At 40.2% G+C, this 20,251-nt stretch overlaps 1 protein-coding gene across 2 annotated transcripts in view; it reads left to right on the forward strand.

The window, feature by feature from the left end:
- The window catches only part of LOC115018197 (sarcoplasmic/endoplasmic reticulum calcium ATPase 2), a 28,763-nt gene extending 8,753 nt beyond the window's left edge, over positions 1 to 20,010 (forward strand). For both annotated transcript variants that reach the window (XM_029447121.1, XM_029447201.1), the window contains exons 7-24: positions 2,458 to 2,624; positions 4,012 to 4,167; positions 4,270 to 4,411; positions 4,670 to 4,836; positions 5,690 to 5,778; positions 5,951 to 6,053; positions 6,282 to 6,413; positions 7,395 to 7,520; positions 7,606 to 7,827; positions 8,001 to 8,112; positions 12,076 to 12,314; positions 12,434 to 12,654; positions 13,225 to 13,427; positions 13,569 to 13,654; positions 15,694 to 15,827; positions 16,003 to 16,120; positions 16,212 to 16,346; positions 16,444 to 20,010. In XM_029447121.1, the coding sequence (XP_029302981.1) occupies positions 2,458 to 2,624; positions 4,012 to 4,167; positions 4,270 to 4,411; positions 4,670 to 4,836; positions 5,690 to 5,778; positions 5,951 to 6,053; positions 6,282 to 6,413; positions 7,395 to 7,520; positions 7,606 to 7,827; positions 8,001 to 8,112; positions 12,076 to 12,314; positions 12,434 to 12,654; positions 13,225 to 13,427; positions 13,569 to 13,654; positions 15,694 to 15,827; positions 16,003 to 16,120; positions 16,212 to 16,346; positions 16,444 to 16,626 (2,735 nt within the window). In that variant the 3' untranslated portion in view covers positions 16,627 to 20,010. The remainder of the gene's footprint in view (positions 1 to 2,457; positions 2,625 to 4,011; positions 4,168 to 4,269; positions 4,412 to 4,669; positions 4,837 to 5,689; positions 5,779 to 5,950; positions 6,054 to 6,281; positions 6,414 to 7,394; positions 7,521 to 7,605; positions 7,828 to 8,000; positions 8,113 to 12,075; positions 12,315 to 12,433; positions 12,655 to 13,224; positions 13,428 to 13,568; positions 13,655 to 15,693; positions 15,828 to 16,002; positions 16,121 to 16,211; positions 16,347 to 16,443) is intronic.
- Positions 20,011 to 20,251: the final 241 nt, after the last annotated feature.

Here is a 20,251-nt window from a genome sequence, read left to right on the forward strand (position 1 = left end):
ACATAATGTCAATTTAACAAAGACTTAATTGAACTTAAATAACTGAATAACTTTTCATTGGTTTATCCTTCTATCCATTGTATAGTGCTTCTCCGGGTCCAGGTTGCATTCATTTAATCAAATATATTATGACAAGTTAATGTTAGAGACTGCTGTGAAGTACTGAATAAGTAGTGAATAAGTAGTGATATAACAATGATATCATTCTTTCATGCTGGTGATGGTATGATCGTAAAAACATATTAAATTGCATTCTATGTGCTATTAAAAAGATCTTTAAACGTCTATAAATGATCTTGATAATGCTGAAAAAGACACTTGCTATGATGTGTAACAGTGTGTCTGTAGTGTAGCTTGGAAAGACTTTTATTCAGGCACAATGTATTTATACTGCATGTTGTTTACGCACTGTGGCGTCTTTGTTTAGTCATTCCTGGCAAACATCTTAATATCTGCACTCTCCTCTGGCTGTTATCGTCATGGAAACCCAGTGAGAGGTACACAAGGCCTTCATGGAAAATATTTGATTGGAACCAACTCAGAAGGTTTTGTAGAATGGATTCATGAAAGCTGAAATATATAATAGAAGAAAAGGATTTTTTTTATCCTCGTTTCAATAGTATGTTAATGATATATATATATAACATTTAAGTTAGTGGCCTTGTGTGTAGACCTTTTCATCCGTTTCAATCCGTTGATTCCAGTTGGAGTGCTTTTTGAGTGCCGCCATCTTTTTCTCAAGTGTTAGGGTTCATAGAGAGTTTTAGGTTCTTGTGACTGCCAGTGTTCGTATTCACTGCTCAGGCTATTTATGGAGGTTGTGAATGTTGTGAAGTCATTGAATTGTCACCAATGGGATCAGTTATATAAGAGGAGGTGGAATATCTAACCTGGTCAACTGCATTGCTCTCAACATCTGTAAGTGCTTCTGAGCATGTTCTGTCACAGATCTTGTCCTGTAGGTCCACTGGCTGTTTGAACATTTAACAATTCATCTTAAGAATGTTTAGTATTTCATTAAACATGTTGAGGTCAGTTGTATCCTCAGATAGAATCAGTGCAGCTGGGTTGTATGTGAGCTACTGTTACACACACACACACACACACACACACACACACACACACACACACACACACACACACACACACACACACACACACACACACACACACAAAATTGTATCTTGACCCAGTAAGAATCCTCCAGATACCCACTGCTATTTCAGGCTGCTCAGAGAGAGGAAGCAGGGTTAGGAGTGTGTGTGTGTGTGTGTGTGTGTGTGTGAAAGTATTGCACTTCCAGAGCATGGGAACTCAGTGACATTAATCAGAGCTAGGGGCTGTGTTTAATGTGACTCTCGGTTATTTTCACTTTCCAGCGTTTTTGGCCAAACCTAACCATTATGACTTTTTGTCCACAGTCGTACACTTTTGGAATGAAGCTGCCAGTAGTTTGTGTTAGTAATTGCGTGGCACGGATTTTTGTAGTTCTCTCTTCGTGTGTGTGTGTGAGTGTGAGTGTGAGTGTGTGCGATAAATGAGATAAATAACATAAGCGGTTAGTTTATTTAATAAAAGAGCACTTGTTCAATGTGAAAAGTGAGTTGTGAATATTAATACAAAATAAAAAAACACCTTGAATTTCAGGGGGGGGTGCGGGGTTCCGTCGGGGGGACTGGAGTCAATGTTGAAAGGAAGCAAAAGCTTAATATGTCAGTGCAGCCTCTTTCATTTCTCCCTCTGAGTTTCTCTGACTCACTCGCATGTAAACAGTTTATGAAAGGCTGTGCTCTGTTAGGAGAAAGAATGCTAAACTTTCACGTGTAGCCGTCTGTCCTTATTTGCTTAAAGCAGACATCTAACTAAAATGGAAGGAGTCTGTCTGTATGTCTGTCCTTCAAGTTTCTCCACAACAGTTCATCTGATCGACTTCACGGTTGGCGGGTGTATTGCAACATTTTATTTAAATGATTGTGTTACATATGGGCCAGGTTTCACTGTTTACACACAAGACACACTCTCACATGTCCATGTATGCGATACATAAATACATTGTAAGATGCTCCACCAAACCAAAGCAAAAAAAAACTACATCAGTAAATGAACGACTTTGCTGGTCCTTTTATGGTGTGAAGATAGGAGCGGGGGAAGGGAAGCCAGGTAGTTTCATGCAATATTATCTACGTTTAACTTTTTTGGAATTATTAAATGAAGTATATCTGTAGAGTCTACAGATATACTTCATTTAATCATTTTAAACAACTTAGTATCCAAAATCCAAACGGTAGCAAGACAAACTACACTGTAGAGTTTGTCTTGCTACCGTTTGGAGTTTTCATTGTGGCTTATTCTTTTAAGTCACACAGTTTATATACAGTATTGAATACAAACCCCACATTTGTCCTAATCTAATCTAAAGGTAAAAAATGAAATAAAGAATTGTGTTTCATCCTGCAGTTGGTGATAAGGTCCCAGCAGACATCAGGCTGACGTCAATCCTTTCCACCACTCTGAGGGTGGACCAGTCCATCCTGACGGGGGAGTCTGTGTCAGTGCTCAAACACACAGACCCTGTACCAGATCCCCGAGCCGTCAACCAGGACAAGAAGAACATGCTCTTCTCTGTGAGTCTTTTCCTAATTCAATCAACATGAAACCAGGAAAAAGATGAATTGAATATTTAACTTGTACTATATTCTTTATTTTTGCCGATATCAATGAGCCACACTGTTGCACTCAGTGACATGTTCCTTCATTACCATGAACACACACGCACTGTACTTTATTTGGACTCAATCCCACACACACCATCCTGCTGACACAAATACTCACTAGAGCACCACATGTGGATTGATCCGCCACTGAAAATAGGAGAAAGGGAAAGCTCAAAGAGGCAGCGAGCAGAGGCAGATCTAGTGGCTACTGTTCGGGGTAGTTGCCACCGACTTGCCGTTACATTGCTTGAGTAAATGACAGCGCTAGATATGGTATATTAATGAAAACAACTATCATTTCAATATCTGACAACACGTTGATTAATGTCCTAAGGGGTATGACTGCTGTTAGCCAAAAATGCCGTCATTTTATGGCTTATCGGTAAAAATAAAATGTCAATGGTCGGTGGCAACTCTATATATAATATATATATATATATATAAGGTATATATAATCTATCTCAATAGGTATTATGGCCTCTCATCATATACACGGTGCATCTTATCCATATTTACAATGTAGCCTGTAACTCTCCGTTTACATTCTTTTAGCATGATTTACATGATTTCTGCCTCTACAAGAAATACTTGTTTATTTTCTCTCACTTGCCTGAAGAAGGTCTTGCAGGTTGAAACGTTGCCATGCCATAAAGAGCCTCAGAGCCTTACAGTGTGCAGACACCCACAATAAACTCTGTCCTCTTTGAATAGTCACCCTTTAAGTGTGTGTGTGTGTGTGTGTGTGTGTGTGTGTGTGTGTGTGTGTGTGTGTGTGTGTGTGTGTGTGGAGGAGGGGTGACACCTCCACCAACCCTAATTTCCAGTATCAAACTCAACATAATAAAGCAAAGCGTCCTATTATTAAAACATGTTATCTCAGCGTAACGTATCAATTAAAGCAGATTTTATTTTTGCATTAAAAATCAGTTTTGGTCTTTTGTTCCCAGGTTTGGTTGTGTGTGTGTGTGTGTGTGTGTGTGTGTGTGTGTGTGTGTGTGTGTGTGTGTGTGTGTGTGTGATTTTGTCTCTAATCTCCCCTCCGGAGTGTAGATAGTCTGAAAATGAGGGGGTGTGGCTCATTAACTGATCAGTTTGTAGCTTGGTGTTCTTCATCCAGTTCCTGTACTATTCCAGAATTCAGAATATTCTGTAATAAGTTGCAGTCACTAATATTCGCTACATGAGAGCATATCAAACGTACAGATTATATTTACCATCTCTTAAACTGCTCACTGCTGAATAACTACACACATCGTGTCCACACCCAATGACGGTAAAGTTCATGACCTTTGTCCAGGGAACCAACATTGCAGCGGGCCGTGCCATCGGGGTTGCCGTGGCAACAGGGGTGCAGACAGAGATTGGGAAAATCCGAGATGAGATGGCCTCCACTGACCCTGAAAGAACCCCCCTACAACAGAAACTAGACCAGTTTGGAGAACAGCTGTCTAAGGCAAGATCCTGTGTTTGTGTGTATTTTAGTTAGTCACACATTGTAATCTATAGAATGAATATATCCTGTTTGAACCTCACTCCTTTCTTTTGTTACCTGCAGGTCATCAGTGTGATCTGTGTGGCAGTGTGGGCCATCAATGTGGGACACTTCAATGACCCGGTCCACGGAGGCAGCTGGCTGAGAGGAGCTGTTTACTATTTTAAGATCGCTGTCGCACTGGCTGTAGCTGCCATACCAGAAGGTCAAACATTTTATCTATTTATGGATGCAGAAACATCATTTCTTACAGATGTATGTATATATTATATACAGGGAAACAAAATCACTTTTTTACTCACTCTAATCTAGTTTACTCACTCTCTCGAGCAAGGCACATAAAACTCAACACCTCGAGTGTAGGATCTCAATGCCTGACAGGAAAAAACAATGAAGCTGTTCCTTCCCTCACTTAAAAAAAGATTTCTCATCGCCATTGTCTGCCTTTTGTTTTTTCTCCCAGGACTCCCAGCAGTCATCACTACCTGCCTGGCACTGGGCACCAGGAGGATGGCCAGGAAGAACGCCATCGTCCGCAGCCTGCCATCAGTGGAGACGCTGGGTTGCACCTCTGTTATCTGCTCTGACAAGACAGGAACACTGACCACCAACCAGATGTCCGTCTGCAGGGTAAGACATGGGAGCAATGTAGCATCACACTGATACACCGCCTTGTATCGGCCTCATTCTGCTCTCCTATGATTGATATGGTATTAATAAGTAATACTTGAGGTTGCATACAAAAACAGGCAACATAGTTTCAGTGACTTTATGAATCTATAGAAAGTAGTTTACTATTCCAAATCAATAACTAATGGCTTGTCATACTAACATTAGATAAACGAAGGGTTAAGCTTACTTACATTCGTTCTAAGAAATAGATATAGCGTAAATGATCATATATAAGCCAGTATTCAAGTAATGGTAGAGTGCCAGCAGTCAAACAAAGGCTGGTAGCTAATAGGCCGAGTAAAAAAAAACATTAAGGAGTTTTGCATACTCGAAAGCCTACACCAGCAGCTCATTTTACAGATGATAAAGAGTGTTGTGTTGTTTCATCGACAGTATCTTAACACCAAATGAAAAATCAGCAATTGGAAATAGTGAAACAAAATAAGTGACTGATGTAAAAATGGACTTTATCCGAAGTCACTAATCCCCTTCAATGTTTTCTACTCACTCTTTATTTGCTGGCCAAAGCTGTTATTTGAAAACCAGCTTTTATCTGAGAATTTCCAATATAAAAAGATTCTTCCAGTGCATCAGTGTTGAAGAGTAGCATCAGTGCAGATACATTTTAGAATTTCCGTGTCAAGCACCAGGAACCCTCGATGTGTTGGCTTTGATATAAAAAGCTGAGGCTCATGAGGAGGAATGGCCTGTTGAATGTGAACCTAACCTCAAATGTGATCTTCTAATATTATTGAACTAATCAACTACTGCATGTGTGTCTACGTGTGTGCGCATGTGTGTGTGTGTTTAGATGTTTGTAGTAGACAGTGTGTCAGGGGAACGCTGCAGCCTGAGCGAGTTCACAGTGACTGGATCTACTTACGCCCCTGAAGGGGAAGTGTGAGTGTATTTAACCTTTAATAATTAGCGCTTAACCCCTGGCAGTTTATGAATTTTGATGGATATGGATTATTAGAGCCCACAATTGATCTCTCCTTCCTTTTTCTTACAATGTGTATTCATTCTCTCCACTTTTCCCTCTTTCCTCTGTCATGGCCTTCTGTCTTTCCAGTTATAAGGATGGCTCAGTTGTAAAGTCCAGTCAGTATGAAGGCCTGGTGGAGATAGCCTCCATCTGTGCACTGTGCAATGACTCATCACTGGACTACAATGAGGTGAGCGATGACTCAGACCATCATAGATTACCGTATATGTGCTGGAACATTAAAACTGGATATGTGTTACCCCTAAGGCTGTCAACAGCATGCTTTAACATGCTCTGTTCCTTGTGTGTGTGTGTGTGTGTGTGTGTGTGTGTGTGTGTGTGTGTGTGTGTGTGTGTGTGTGTGTCTCTGTGTGTCTCTGTGTGTCTCTGTGTGTCTCTGTGTGTCTCTGTGTGTCAGGCCAAGGGTGTGTTTGAGAAGGTTGGGGAGGCAACAGAGACTGCCCTCTGCTGTCTGGTGGAGAAAATGAACGTGTTCGACACCGAGCTGAGAGGACTTAGCCCTGCTGAGAGAGCTACAGCGTGCTGCTCCGTAAGTGTGTGTGTGTGTGTGAAGTTAAAGAAAGTGACCTTCCTGACTTCTCCCATTATGCTGCAACCTCTCCCATGCTTCTCTTCTCTCTTATGTGTCGTTTCCTCAGAGACTATGAAGCTATTGTTCTGTGTGTTGATCCATGAACTCTAGTTGCACATTCTGTAGGTCTGTCTGTGTTTCAAAGTCACAACAGCACACTGTCTAACTTTCCAAAAAAAAGTTTTGGTCGTGTTTCGGTTCTAGACCTTTATCAGGCAATGGTTAAGAAGAAGCCATGTGAAATAGGGAGGGGCTGTGTGTGCATCCACTCACCCATACCTACGTGCAATAGAAGAGCATGATTAATATCAATTTCTGTCTTATAACAATTGCAAATGTTTACATTACAAAATAAGAATAGGAAAACACTTCATCAATGTATACACATGTTAAGTAACAACTCTAATTTACCTCTGTCCTATCATGCATAAGTAGGTCTATAGTAGTCCTATAAATAAATCCTTCAGTCTGTCTACTATATTGTGAACTGTTTACTTGTAAGTTATATATTTGTTCTTGCTTTATATCTTGCTTTTCTTCACTTCCTAGTGTTATTACACAATCCCTTTGCTGATGTAACACATCACATGTCTCTGTTGTGGGACTAATATTGGATTATCTCATCTTAAAGGTCCCAAGAGGTACCAGCAGTCCAAAAATGCGTATATTTGGCAGGTTTCCATTGTGGATGAACCTCACATAACAAATAGAAAAAGGCAACCCCAGTAAATTTATTTAGAACCCTCCACACTAGTAAATATAATATATAAATAGTCTACAATAGACATCAAGGCCTCAAAAATTGTTGCTCGTGGGTATGGGTGATTTAAATGCAGACCTACAGCCTTAGATGAGCTCATTTCTGTTTGTTCTTCCAATAAAACTGAACTGTACCAAAGATGAACTGTACATACTGTAGTTTTTACTGGTTGTTTTCAGGTGATCAAGCAGCTGATGAAGAAGGAGCTGACGCTGGAGTTCTCCAGAGACAGGAAGTCCATGTCTGTCTTCTGTTCATCCAATAAACTCAACAGGTCTGCCTCTGGAGCCAAGATGTTTATCAAGGTGTGTTCCACACCACTCCCTTTGATACATCTGTCACGTCTTCTTCTTCCGTCCGGTATCTAATCTTTTCCCCGTCTCTCCTCAGGGAGCTCCAGAGAGCGTGTTGGAGCGCTGTAATTATATCCGGGTCGGCGCTTCCTGTCGTGTGCCTTTGACCCCGGCATTACGAGAGGAGATCCTGTCCACTGTGCGGGAATGGGCATCGGGTCGAGACACACTGCGTTGCCTCGCCATGGCAACCAGGGACACGCCCCCTGACATCCACAGCCTCAACCTGGAGAATTCAGCTACCTTTGCTCACTATGAGGTGATGAAATGTTCTAAAAACAAAACACTGTATCCATATCATTTTCAAAAGTATGAAATTAAGATATAGAATACTTAAATTTTCTGCCGAATGGGAATTGTAAACTTACCTCTTGTTGGTCTTCACCAGTGGCTCTAACTAAACCAAACCCTCCCTCTCTTCCCTCTCCCTAGTCGGACCTGACCTTTGTTGGCTGTGTGGGCATGTTGGACCCACCGAGGAAAGAGGTGCTTTCTGCGGTCCGAATGTGTCGACAGGCTGGCATCAGGGTCATCATGATCACAGGTAACACGCATAACCTCGCACACATCTAAATGTACACTATAGGTGTGCAAAAACACATTTAATATACATGCTAAACCACACAGGTACAGATTGCATCATGTTGTCGATTTTAAATTGCAATTATTTTGTAATAATTCAACTGATGTGATATGCAGCTAAAGAGTCACCTGCATTGCGTTTTATTTTGTACTTTGTAGCTTCATTCTGTAACTATGTCCTTTCAGCCAGCAGAATTGGCATTTGTCAAAACATTCAACTCTTAACAGCCACAATTAATGTTAGTGCTACTGCATCTATTTTCACATAAGAGTCAGTGTATCTGTCATGGATATGCTGACTGACAGGATACTCAGCAGTAATGTTCCCTCTTCTCCTTTCCTCCGCTGTGTGTGTGTGTGTGTGTGTGTGTGTGTGTGTGTGTGTGTGTGAGAGAGTGTGTGAAGCCCCGCCCTTCGCAAAAACAGAGTGGAGGAGAGAATGTGAATGTGCAAAGTAGACTGAAACGTGCACATAAATTAGATAAAAATATTTTTTATTTAATAAAAGAGCACCTTTTTATTAAAAAATATATATAAAAAACTCTAGACAAAAAACACCGTGAAATTCAGCGCGCCCCCTGAAACAATGGTAGGGGGAACACTGCACATAGGTGTACACAACAACACATTATAGCAGCCCATGAGCAGTGGTACACAATATAGCTATTTATTACTTATTTATATACATTTAACATAACATTACACCAAAGACATTCAAGATCCTTTAACATACATTTGATCTAGGATTAAGCTCCATATTTAATTTTAGGATTAAAGGGAGGAAAAAAGAGTGCTTCAGTCTAATGTGAGGACAGCAATGCCCTGCCTGCAATGTATTCGCTTTAGCCAGCAATGGCTAATGAACAGCAGGGACAAGTTTGAGCTTAGTCAGCATTGCTAATGACATAAAATTGTGCAATGAATAGATTTGGCCAAAAGAGGTCAGCAGAGATCTGACACCACTTACCATAAACTATGGATATGAAGCATCTTATCAGAATGCAACGCATATGTGCAGTTGGCAGAATCTGATGAATATGTGGCATTTAGCGGATGACAAGGAATATGACGGCACTTTAAGAACCGCTTCCTTGTACCTATTTAAATAGAACCGAAAAAACAAACAAAGTTGCGTATCAAATCAAAGCCAATGACTTTCACCAAAGGATCTCCTTAGAAAGCCCCAGATAATCCATTTATACTAAAAACTAGACATCTAAATATAAGATTAAAATATAAGATTACTACACTTGGATAGATCTGCAGTTTTTCCATTGTATGACGAGTGTGAGCAATTGCAAAGCAATGAATATGTAGTAATTTGTAGAATACAATTAATACAGTGCCTATAGAAAGTCATCATCATCACATTACACCCTGGAAACTAAAATCAACTTTTTTGAGCTGCATGTACACATTATAACCCTCATCATCAAAGCGAAACATAATGTAAAAACAATTCTGGACACTTATTAAAAATGAATTAGTGAAATTCCTGGTTTGGATAAGTGATCAGCCCCTTATCAAGGCCCTATCAAGGGCCATTTTATTTTTTACAACATCCTTCGAGGGCCGTACTAATTATTGAACTCATAACCTCTGCTTCATTTCACCTTATTTTATGCTAAATGCAAAAAAAGCAACTTTTCTATCCTTGTATCTTTCTGTTTTATCAGAAATCAGAAATCCTTTATTCGTCCCACAACGGGGAAATGTATCTTGTCACAGCAAAATAACATATGAAGTAAAAAGGCAGTACACAATAATTAAATATAATAAAATATAATATAAGTACCAAGTGGTTGATAGAAGATAAAGTGAGTATTGTAAATGGCAGTGATAATTGCACAGCTAGTGGTGGAACAGTCTGTTCTTGGTGTGGTGGTCTACCTCTCTATCTCCATGTTTGTATGTTCCGCTCTGCAGAGAGCTGCTTGTTGGGCCAAACTCCGCCAAAGAGCGTTTATCCAAACGCACTCGTCCTTTCAGCTCGTGCAGTTTGACATGTTTCGTGCTGTAATGATGCTCAAGATTATTTTTCATCACCGCAAACACATCCGCACAAACTAGACACACTGGCCTTTTACTTCCACAAATAAATAATTTATATAATAAGTCCATTTCTCCTGGAAAGTGCGACATTCCGCATCCACCTTTCTCTTTGTTACACTTCCAATGCTGCGTTCACTGATGTCAATGACAGTCTCGTTTAATATTCAAATTTTACATGACGTGACCACGCTAAGACACGTTCCACTCGTGTTGTGTTCAAGGACCCTGACCGTGGCCAGGAAAAGCTCTCAGTCGGCCTTTTTATTCTATTGTGACTAGATTTTTTTGGGGTTTTTTTGCCCGGAGGCCGGAGGTTCCCCACCACTGCCTTAGAGTATACCATTATAAACTTTCTTACCACTTATCAACTTTCAGATCAAACACCAGGCTAATTCCCCCCTACCGGACATCCATTGAAGTGATTTTGATTACTTCAGAATCAAACCAGCTGTTTCTTGAGGATTCCACTATTAGTAGTGCATGGTTCTGCAAAGAATTCACCATGGTTGGAAAAGTGCTTTCAAAAGGCCTCCAGGATAAAGTTGTAGGAAGGCACAAGTTAGGTGAAGGCTACAAAAATAATTTGATGGCAAGAAAGAAGCCTTTTCTGAAAAGGTGCCACCCTTAGTCTCGTTTGTGCAAAAACACACCTGGAAGACTCTGTTGCCATGTGGTAAAAGGTTTGATGGTCAGATGAGACTAAGATTGAACTTTTTGGACTGAATTCCAAACGCTATGTTTGGCGAAAACCGAACACAGCACACCACCCAAAACACACCATACCTACTGTGAAGCATGGTGGTGGCAACATCATGTTGTGGGGCCCAATTGCAGAATACACAAATATTTAGAAGTAATTAGCAGATTACGATGAATATGTAGTAAATTAGTAAAATACAATGAATATGATGTAATTAGCAGTATACATGAATGTGAAGTATGAGCAGAATATGATGGATATTAAGTAATTAGAATACGTTAATGTGAATAATCAACAGAATGTGATGGATATGGAGCATTTAGCACATAAATATGAGCAATTAGCGGAATTATAAAATCTACATATTAAATATTGTCGGCAAAGATCTGATTAATTAATATAACTAGAATGATGTCATTGGAATGGTGTGCTGAATCTTCCAAACAGATCAAATCATACGGCACCAATCCCCCTCTAGGAGCTATATCACTATTACAACTGAAAGGATGTCTGTCATCTTATCAATCGTGTGTGTTCCTGTAACAATAAGTGCGTTCGTAATTGTAACATCGTGTTCGCTCTCTCTCTGTTCTCTCTGTCTCCCAGACACACACACTCTGTCTTTCTGTCTCTGGTGTGTGCTGTCAAGCGGCAATTCGCAATTACAAACATTCATCGATGACAATAATTGTAGCAAATAGCAGATTATGATGAATATGAAAGCATTTATTAGATAATACATAAATGATCAATTAGCCGAAATATGAATGGAATGCAACGGCTCATCATAGAAGAAAGTTATGCCGTTAATCCACCTTTGCACAGTGGTTGTGATATTGTGATGAGGTCAGCAATGATGAGAACTTGCTTGAATGAGGTTAGCATGAACATGACTACTGGCTTGATGAGCTGTGCTTAAAAGGAGGTGGATAAACTCTATCCACCAAAAGTAACTTATAAAACTCATTCTGTTTGGGGGGCCTTCAACATATTATACTAATATAGGACTAGGAAGATTGTCAACCCAGATGATTTCAAAATTCAGATTTATCTAAATCTGACCAAGGATTCAAATGAAAACACAGACACCTCCCCCGTTTTTACGGAATGCCATCCCCGAGTTTGGATAACAGGCTGTTAAGTGTTAACCTGATTATTAATTTCTCTCTCCAGGTGACAACAAAGGGACAGCACTTTCTATCTGTAGGAGGGTGGGCATCATCACGGAGCAGGAAGAGGAGCAGGAGGGCTTGGGGATCAATGGGGGCCTTACGGGGAGGGAGTTTGATGAGCTGCCCCCTCACCTGCAGCGCCAGGCCTGCAGGACAGTAAGGTGCTTCGCCCGGGTGGAACCCACACACAAGAGTCGTATAGTGGAGTACCTGCAGAGCCTCAATGACATCACTGCCATGGTGAGAGTACAGTTTTGTACTTGAAGTGGTATCAAAGGTTTGTGTATATAACAGCGCTCCTTCTCCTGCGATATCACTGAATAAACCTCCTCCATCCCTCCCATCTCTCATGGCTTCAGACAGGTGACGGCGTGAACGACGCGCCTGCATTGAAGAAGGCGGAGATCGGCATTGCTATGGGCAGCGGCACAGCGGTGGCTAAGTCAGCCTCTGAGATGATTCTGGCTGATGACAACTTCTCCACCATCGTGGCTGCAGTGGAGGAGGGCAGAGCCATTTACAATAACATGAAACAGTTCATCAGATACCTGATATCATCCAACATCGGAGAGGTGGTGTGGTTAGTAAAAGAGCTGAAAGAAGTGGAAGGTGTACCAACTTTAAAGGTTCAATGTGTTCAATGTGCCAGAATTTAAACTTAAAACAATGAACTAACATTATCACCAGAGCATGAAGAGGTAACAGTGTTGACGTTAAACACGTCTCTCTGTTGTGTTGCAGAGATATCTACTGAAGTTAGCGTGCTAACTGACTAGCGCCGGCCCGTCATGTCTAGGATGACGTGAGTCAGTGTAGCTCCGGTCTGCCTCTGTACAGAGGGAGAAGAGGAACAACTGCCTGACTCGGGCAGACTCGGGGCTTGTCAACATCACATCCATGATCCCTGCACGCTTTGATAGATTATGATTACATCCAAAGTGGCAGAAACTAGAAAACGACTCGCACCCTCACTGTCGGTGGAAGGCTGATGTTTTTGATGATTGATGAATTTAGATTGTATGGACCCTGTCTAGAGGGGAAATACTGGCCTATTTCTTTGGAGCAGGTGGCTCAGAACTACACATTGAACCTTTTGACAGAGAGGCCTCTCCCTGTTTCCTTCTCTAATCTGTCCTTCCTTCCTCCTCAGTATTTTCCTGACGGCCGCACTGGGCATGCCTGAAGCGCTGATCCCAGTCCAGCTGCTATGGGTCAACCTTGTCACTGACGGTTTCCCAGCAACGGCTCTGGGCTTCAACCCTCCAGACCTGGACATCATGTCCCGCCCCCCCCGAACCCCCAAAGAGCCTCTCATCTCCAGCTGGTTGTTCTGTCGCTACCTCATCATTGGATGTGAGTCATGAGCCTGGGACAGAATGGCATCATCAAAATATGAACATTAATTCTACCACATAAACAAAAATGTGTTTATTCATCATCACAGAATCTACCTATTGGACACGATGTCCTGTTACTCACCACCCTTCTGTGCAGGTTATGTGGGAGCTGCTACTGTGGGAGCTGCTGCCTGGTGGTTCATGGCCGCCCACGACGGACCAAAACTTTCCTTCTATCAACTGGTAAACACACAATATCTGCCCTTCACTACGCCGCTTTCATGCTTCTGTAGTTGAATGAGTACACTGTAGCGCTATCACAAAAGGGTGAGCAGGTGAAACCTTCTTGTGACCATAAACATGGTATTACATGTTGCTGAAAATAGTATTTAAAGATCACATTACATTACACAGACAAAAGGATTATATCTCTGTTAGCTTCAAACTATCAAGCAACTTATTGTCAAACTGTAGGTAATGGATACAAACAATAAAAAAACACAGCTTCTATTTGTTATTGGTAATATTAACAGCTGCTTATTTAGAATAGTTTAATAGAAACAAACTGCATTATAGGTCAGACCTAATGGAGCTTTATGGTTCAGCTGCGCCTTCTTAAATATTTTCAATTCCAGTGTTGCTAGAATAACAGTTATATCAGGCAGGAGGAGAATTTTAATAAAGTAAATATTCAATGGATTAAAAAAACTAAGTAAGGGATTATATACAGCTACCCAACAGGGTGAGTAGGACCCCGGCGCTTATTACACGGCTACTTACTAAATTGATCAATAATTTCCCGCAAAAATATTGATAAGAAAAATATTTAATTGAATTAATAATTATTATATTGCTTCCACTAAGAAAATAATAGTCCGTTAGATTCTACTGCCTATCACTGGTTGGAACTGCGGACATAGTAACATAACTCTGGAGCCTTCTTAACATTAGTAATTCATATTATGTGTCCACATCACCAGCCCTGACTGCTGTGTAACTGGCAATACACAAGTTCTTCCCTAAGTACAGATTGTTATCAGATGCATGAAATGAGCGCAGCGCTGATTGAGGTTTTCTGCCCGGTAACTGTCAGTGTGTTCACATTTAGTTTTCCATTAACCAGTCTTTAAAGGTTCAATGTGTAAAATATGCCAGAATTTAAACTTAAAACATTAAGACTAAATTAAAACAATGAACTAAAATTATCACCAGAGTGTGAAGAGGTAACAGTGTTGACGTTATGTCAAAGACGTCTCTGTGTTGTGTTGCAGCGATATCTCCAGACATTAGAGGCGATAGTGAGTCACTGTAGCTCCAGTCTGCCCTCAGTACAGAGGGAATGTACAACTGCCTGACTCTTAAGCTTCTGCCACTTTAGCTTTTAGTCCAATAAACAAACTAACGTAACGTAACACGGACTACAGCCCCGGTTAACATCAGAGCTCAGTAAACACAGAGGATCAGATCAACCTGAAGATTATCAGACAGCAGAGGCTCTCAGAGTTTCAGCAGTTTGGTTGAATCTTGGTGTTCTTGTACAAACATCACACAGGAGTAAATGCAATACACAATATAAAGAATACATTATAATACAGTAGATATGCCAAACTACTACAACTAAAATATAAACATTAGAGATTGTAGGGACGCAGTTTAGAGGTGAAATGCTGCCCCTTATTTCTTTGAAGCAGGTGGCTTGGAATTACACATTGAACCTGTAATCCCTACCAGAGTCCATCCCGTGTTCCCTTTAGTGTTTACTCATGTCTGTCTTCTTCAACTCTGCCGGTTTCTCTGTTGTCCAGCTCTTTGTGCGTTTTAACCTCTCTTGCTTTTTCTGCGCTGTTTTCTTGTTCTCTTTTTCTTTTCTTTACTGGGGACAGTTCAGCCATCATAAATCCAAAGTTTCCTGCTCTCCACAAATATAAAAATAAAATTCCATGGTGTTTTCTGATGCAGAAACGGAATACAAATATGTTTTTTTGGCCATGGCTGACGTTAAATTTATCAGACTCCTCTGTACGGATTTATATGATCAAAGCGTCCTTAGCAACGGTCTGCTATACAGAAATAACAGACCTTAGAATGTAGAAATTGACCAATCAGAATCAAGTATTAATTAAGCCGTGTAATAACTACATTTAGATAAAGGAGTTAAGGGTTAGTACACTGTCTGCTCAGGTACTCTGTCCTCTACCTGCTCATGTACTCAGGTAGGTTAGTGAGACAGGCAAGTAGAAAGGTGGCAAGAATGTTAATATCCCTGTGTGTGTCTTCGGCAGTCCCACTACCTTCAGTGCCGTGAAGGCCACGTTGAGTTTGCTGGTGTGCAGTGTTCAGTCTTTGAGTCTCCTTATCCCATGACAATGGCTCTGTCTGTCCTGGTTACCATAGAGATGTGCAACGCCTTGAACAGGTAAGAATAAAACAAACACACCCACGCTCTGAAGCACATTTCCTGCAGTGCTTCCTGTGTGCCATTGTAATATATCCCATGTGAATGTAATGGTTTGGTTTCTGAAGGCTGTTTTTCCAGGAGAGAGATGAACCGGTTCTAAGCTGTGAAGTGTAAACAATACTGTTCTGTCCAGTCTTTCAGAGAACCAGTCCCTGCTGAAAATGCCTCCCTGGTCAAACCCCTGGCTGGTGGGGGCCATATGTCTGTCCATGGCTCTACACTTCCTCATTCTATATGTAGACCCACTGCCGGTAAGCATGCTCCCATCATATATCTGTTAGCTGACGTTTGTTAACTATCCAAGGCTTACATTTCCTCCCTTCCCTCTGTCTGTGGCTTCAGGTGGTCTTCCAGATACGCCCTTTGTCGTGGCCTCAGTGGGTGGTGGTGTTGAAGATGTCTCTTCCTGTCATCTTGATGGACGAAGCTCTCAAGTTCTTGGCCCGCAACTACATTGAGCCAGGAAGCCAGATCCAGGTCAGAATATCCTGACAGAGCTCCTGTTAATGTGCAACATTATGCTATTTGGTCTGTGTCTAACCCTTTCCTTTGTTGCAATCCATCTCTCAAAAAGACGGTGGAAGAGGAAGAGGAGCAGCGGAGGACGGGGGCAAGCCCGGGATTGGCCGGTGCCATGATGACGATGCTGCGCAGGTCACTAAAGGGCGTGTCTTGGTCGTTTGTCCTGATTTCTGCACCGCTATTGATCTGGATCTTCAGCCTGGACTCTGACATCACCAACATCTTCTGGGAGTGATGGGAGGAAGAGAGTATTGCAGGACTGTGGAGGATAGAAGAAAGAAGGACAGTTGGAATAACATGCAGAGGACTGGGTGTGTGAGGGATAAAGAGTGAAATATTTAGCCAACAAGGCAATTGGAAAACAACAGGGGACAAAGATTATCTCTTCCTCTACTCTAAAAGGTGCTATGTGTAGCATTTCATTCCATACCTTGTATGAGTTGACTCTAGAGTTAACTCTCAGCTTGTCTGTCCAACACGTGGGCCCAGAGTGAAATATGATAGCTCCAAAGCTGTACTTTAATGTTAACGTAGCATGCTCACCTGCTAAACTGCTAACCTGCCAACCTTGCATTCTAAAATATTAAAGGTTAATGATAAACATTAGCATGTTAGCATGCTATAATCTGTTTCTGTGTTTTAAAGCCTTTAGACAAACAATGTAAAGTATAATGTAGATCATCAATGGTTCCCAGCTGTTGGCTTGTCACATTTATTTCCCTCTCAGATAGTTTCACTTGGGTTGCACCTGCTAAGCATAAAACCTTCACTTAGTTTGTGTCAAGTTCTCAGTTACTCCTAGCCAGCTTAAAATTAGTCATTTACTAAATCAGAATGCCAATATAACTTGTGTAAACCTGTTGTTGGAAACATCTGTACCAATGTCCAATCACATACAGTCATCAGGAAGTGATTGTGAGAGGAAAACACTAAAGTGGGTGTGTTTCAGGGTCAGCAAACCAACCATATTTTGTGTGAGATTATTAGGATAACAATATATTGTGTTTTTTGTGAAATGTAATTTGAAGTCTTTTCCATTAACATAATATTTAAAGAGTGTTTTTTTTTTTCAAGCAAAGAGTCAGATATTATGTCTTTTACTTTTCGGTCTAAATATTAGCTCAGTCAGCGTTTCCATACTTAGTATTTAGGAACAACTAATCCCGATTTAACAACTACTTTGTTTGGTGCAACCCATTTTAATTTAGTAATGCATATACCTCCACTTCTGTTAACAAAGCTAACATTGAACTATGGAAAAGGTAAAAGTTAACACAACTTATAAATAAAAAAGCAAAGATCAGAAAGTCAGAACAATAATGTGTGTAGCAGAAATACGTGTTATTTTCTTATGTTTCTTCTTAAAAAATCCCTCTGTGGCTGGAAACCACTCAGTCATTCTAACAGCTTGTTGATGGTGTTTCTGGTGGTTGAATGCTACATATAGCACCTTTTTAGATAGAAATGTCTGGTTGAAAAATGAGTGGATGAGATGAGAAGCACTAATCAAACACACACACACACCAGCTTTACGTCCACATTGTAATTCACCAATAATAATGTGTGTTCAGTAACAGGTCACTAGATCTACAATAGAATCCCCAACAACAGTCTTTATGCTGCAATGCAAAAGTAGTATTGTTCCAACGTTCTTGTAGATACTGTACATTAGACTGAAACAAGCATTTAACCTGTGAAGACACACCTGCATGTCAGCGCACGTCACACATTTCTAACACGTATCAAAGCGGAAGATCAGCATAAATCCATACTGTGACTGTGAGTAGAAGTCTGGGCTTAAAGTGGACGTATGTACACCCGGGGGTCTGCAGGTTGTAAAAGGCTTCACAACAGTACAGTTGATCATAGCATTTAAAGGCCAGTCATTCATCCTCCTTTGTCTTTTCTCTTATTGTTACTGACACTGAAGTAACCTGACCTGACATCCTGAGGCTTCAGAGACTGACTGAAGCCGACTTTAAGCCTTCACACATGTTGACTTTATTAGTTATGTTCATGTTTAAGTACGGTAGAGGTTGTAGTGTACTTCCGGGTTCAGTCAGCATTTTAATGACTGCTACATGTATGTAAGCTAAATGGATTAATATGGTTCTTTTTGTCATATCCTGTCTGTGTGTATTACTCAGTACAGCGCAGCACTATCGGTTTAGTTGTACCTCAGTTAGTGTACTGCAAATGGTTTTGATGCTTTCAGCACAGCTGTAATACAGACGGAACACAGCCTGGCAGGGAGTCAGTGTTTCAGTTAAATGTTTGTGTGAATCAGCCATTTTCTCCGGTGATGTCGTTGTGACCTCTCACTCTGTTTGCCATTGAAGGGATTTATTTATTTATTTGTGAACAAAGCGTTTTTGATTCATGTAGTTACAATAACTTTTCTTGTATTTCACATTTGGCCACAATGACGGAGTATAAGGGCCGCTTATTAGAGAGAAATGTCATGACATTATGAGAGTAAAGTCACAATATGTACAACTACTATTTAAACCTTCTGCTGCATACGAGCAGAGCATCTATGTAAAATTGACTTTATTTTTGTAATATTGCAACTTTTTTTTATATTACAGCTTAACTCATAATATGGCATATTCTAGTAAAATTGCAATTTTGTTCTAGTAATCTAACTTTCTAGTAAAGTTGCCTCTTTATTCTTGTAATATAATGTTTCAAAGTTTTTAGAATTTACTCATAACTACTTTACTCATTCTTATAATATTATGACCTCATGTCATCCAATTGAAAGCTTATTCCATAAATGTATGACTTTCTCCTCACAAAAGTGCCACTTTATTCAAAATTGAGACTTTATTCTCATAACAGCTTGATTTTCTTTCTCAGAATTTTGCCTTTATGCCGAAATGTCAGATTTCATTTTTCTCCTAAAAGTCGCCCTTATAGTTGGTCAAAGGCTCGTACCGTTTAATAAAAACATAAAGCTGATGCTTTAAAATAGAAAAGCATTAAACCTTTTTCTTTAGTTTTAATCTCTACTCCTTGTTAATTATCCAAACGCATAGACATAGGTAGTTCTGCCTTTTTTTTTTTTTTTGCTCAATTTCTCACACGATAGATTGAAAATTGCAAAAATGACTAAGAGGGATGTTTGTTGCAATATATTATTTCGATTTTGATACCATTGAGGCAACATTGAAACGCATACCAACTTCGTTTACACCGTTTGTTCTTTTTTATTATTATTTGTATTGTTGTTGTTGTTGTTATTATTATTATTATTATTATTATTATTATTATTGTTGTTGTTGTTGTTGTTAGCTCACATTCATCTTTGGGAGAAGAATAAGTGGAAGGGTTTATGGTTCCAGACTGTCATAATAAGTGAAAAGTTGTTCTTGACTGACTCACCTGTTTAAATAAAGGTTGAATTGAAGAACTTGGTAATTAGAGACAGTTTTCTCTTTCTTGATCTCCCTTTGTGTCCTCACCACCAACATTCATTGCCACTGAAGCTAAATGAGGGAGCACTATTTTGTAGATTTTATTTGTAACTTTTTTCTAGTTTATTCTACTGCTGAAGGGTTTGTTGTATTTGGAAATTATGTTAAAGGATGAAATCAAGAATAAATAAAATTAGCCAGAATTCCAGTGTGCTGTGATTGTGTGACAAGATACTAAAGATCGATAGATAGATTATATAAAGATAGATTATATCTCAACCTCCGCTGCAGTTTCTATTCACATTATTTTGCGTTCTCTAAATACTGTGTAACAGTCAAAGTCTACGATCAGGACCTTCAACATTGTGTCATTACCGGAATGAAAACTTCCGCAATAATCAGAATTACCAGTTTGGATCTTAAAGTGAGGACGAGTGCCCGTGT

The sequence above is a fragment of the Cottoperca gobio genome, chromosome 1 (assembly GCF_900634415.1).
Source record: "Cottoperca gobio chromosome 1, fCotGob3.1, whole genome shotgun sequence".
In the NCBI taxonomy this organism is placed as follows: Eukaryota; Metazoa; Chordata; class Actinopteri; order Perciformes; family Bovichtidae; genus Cottoperca; species Cottoperca gobio.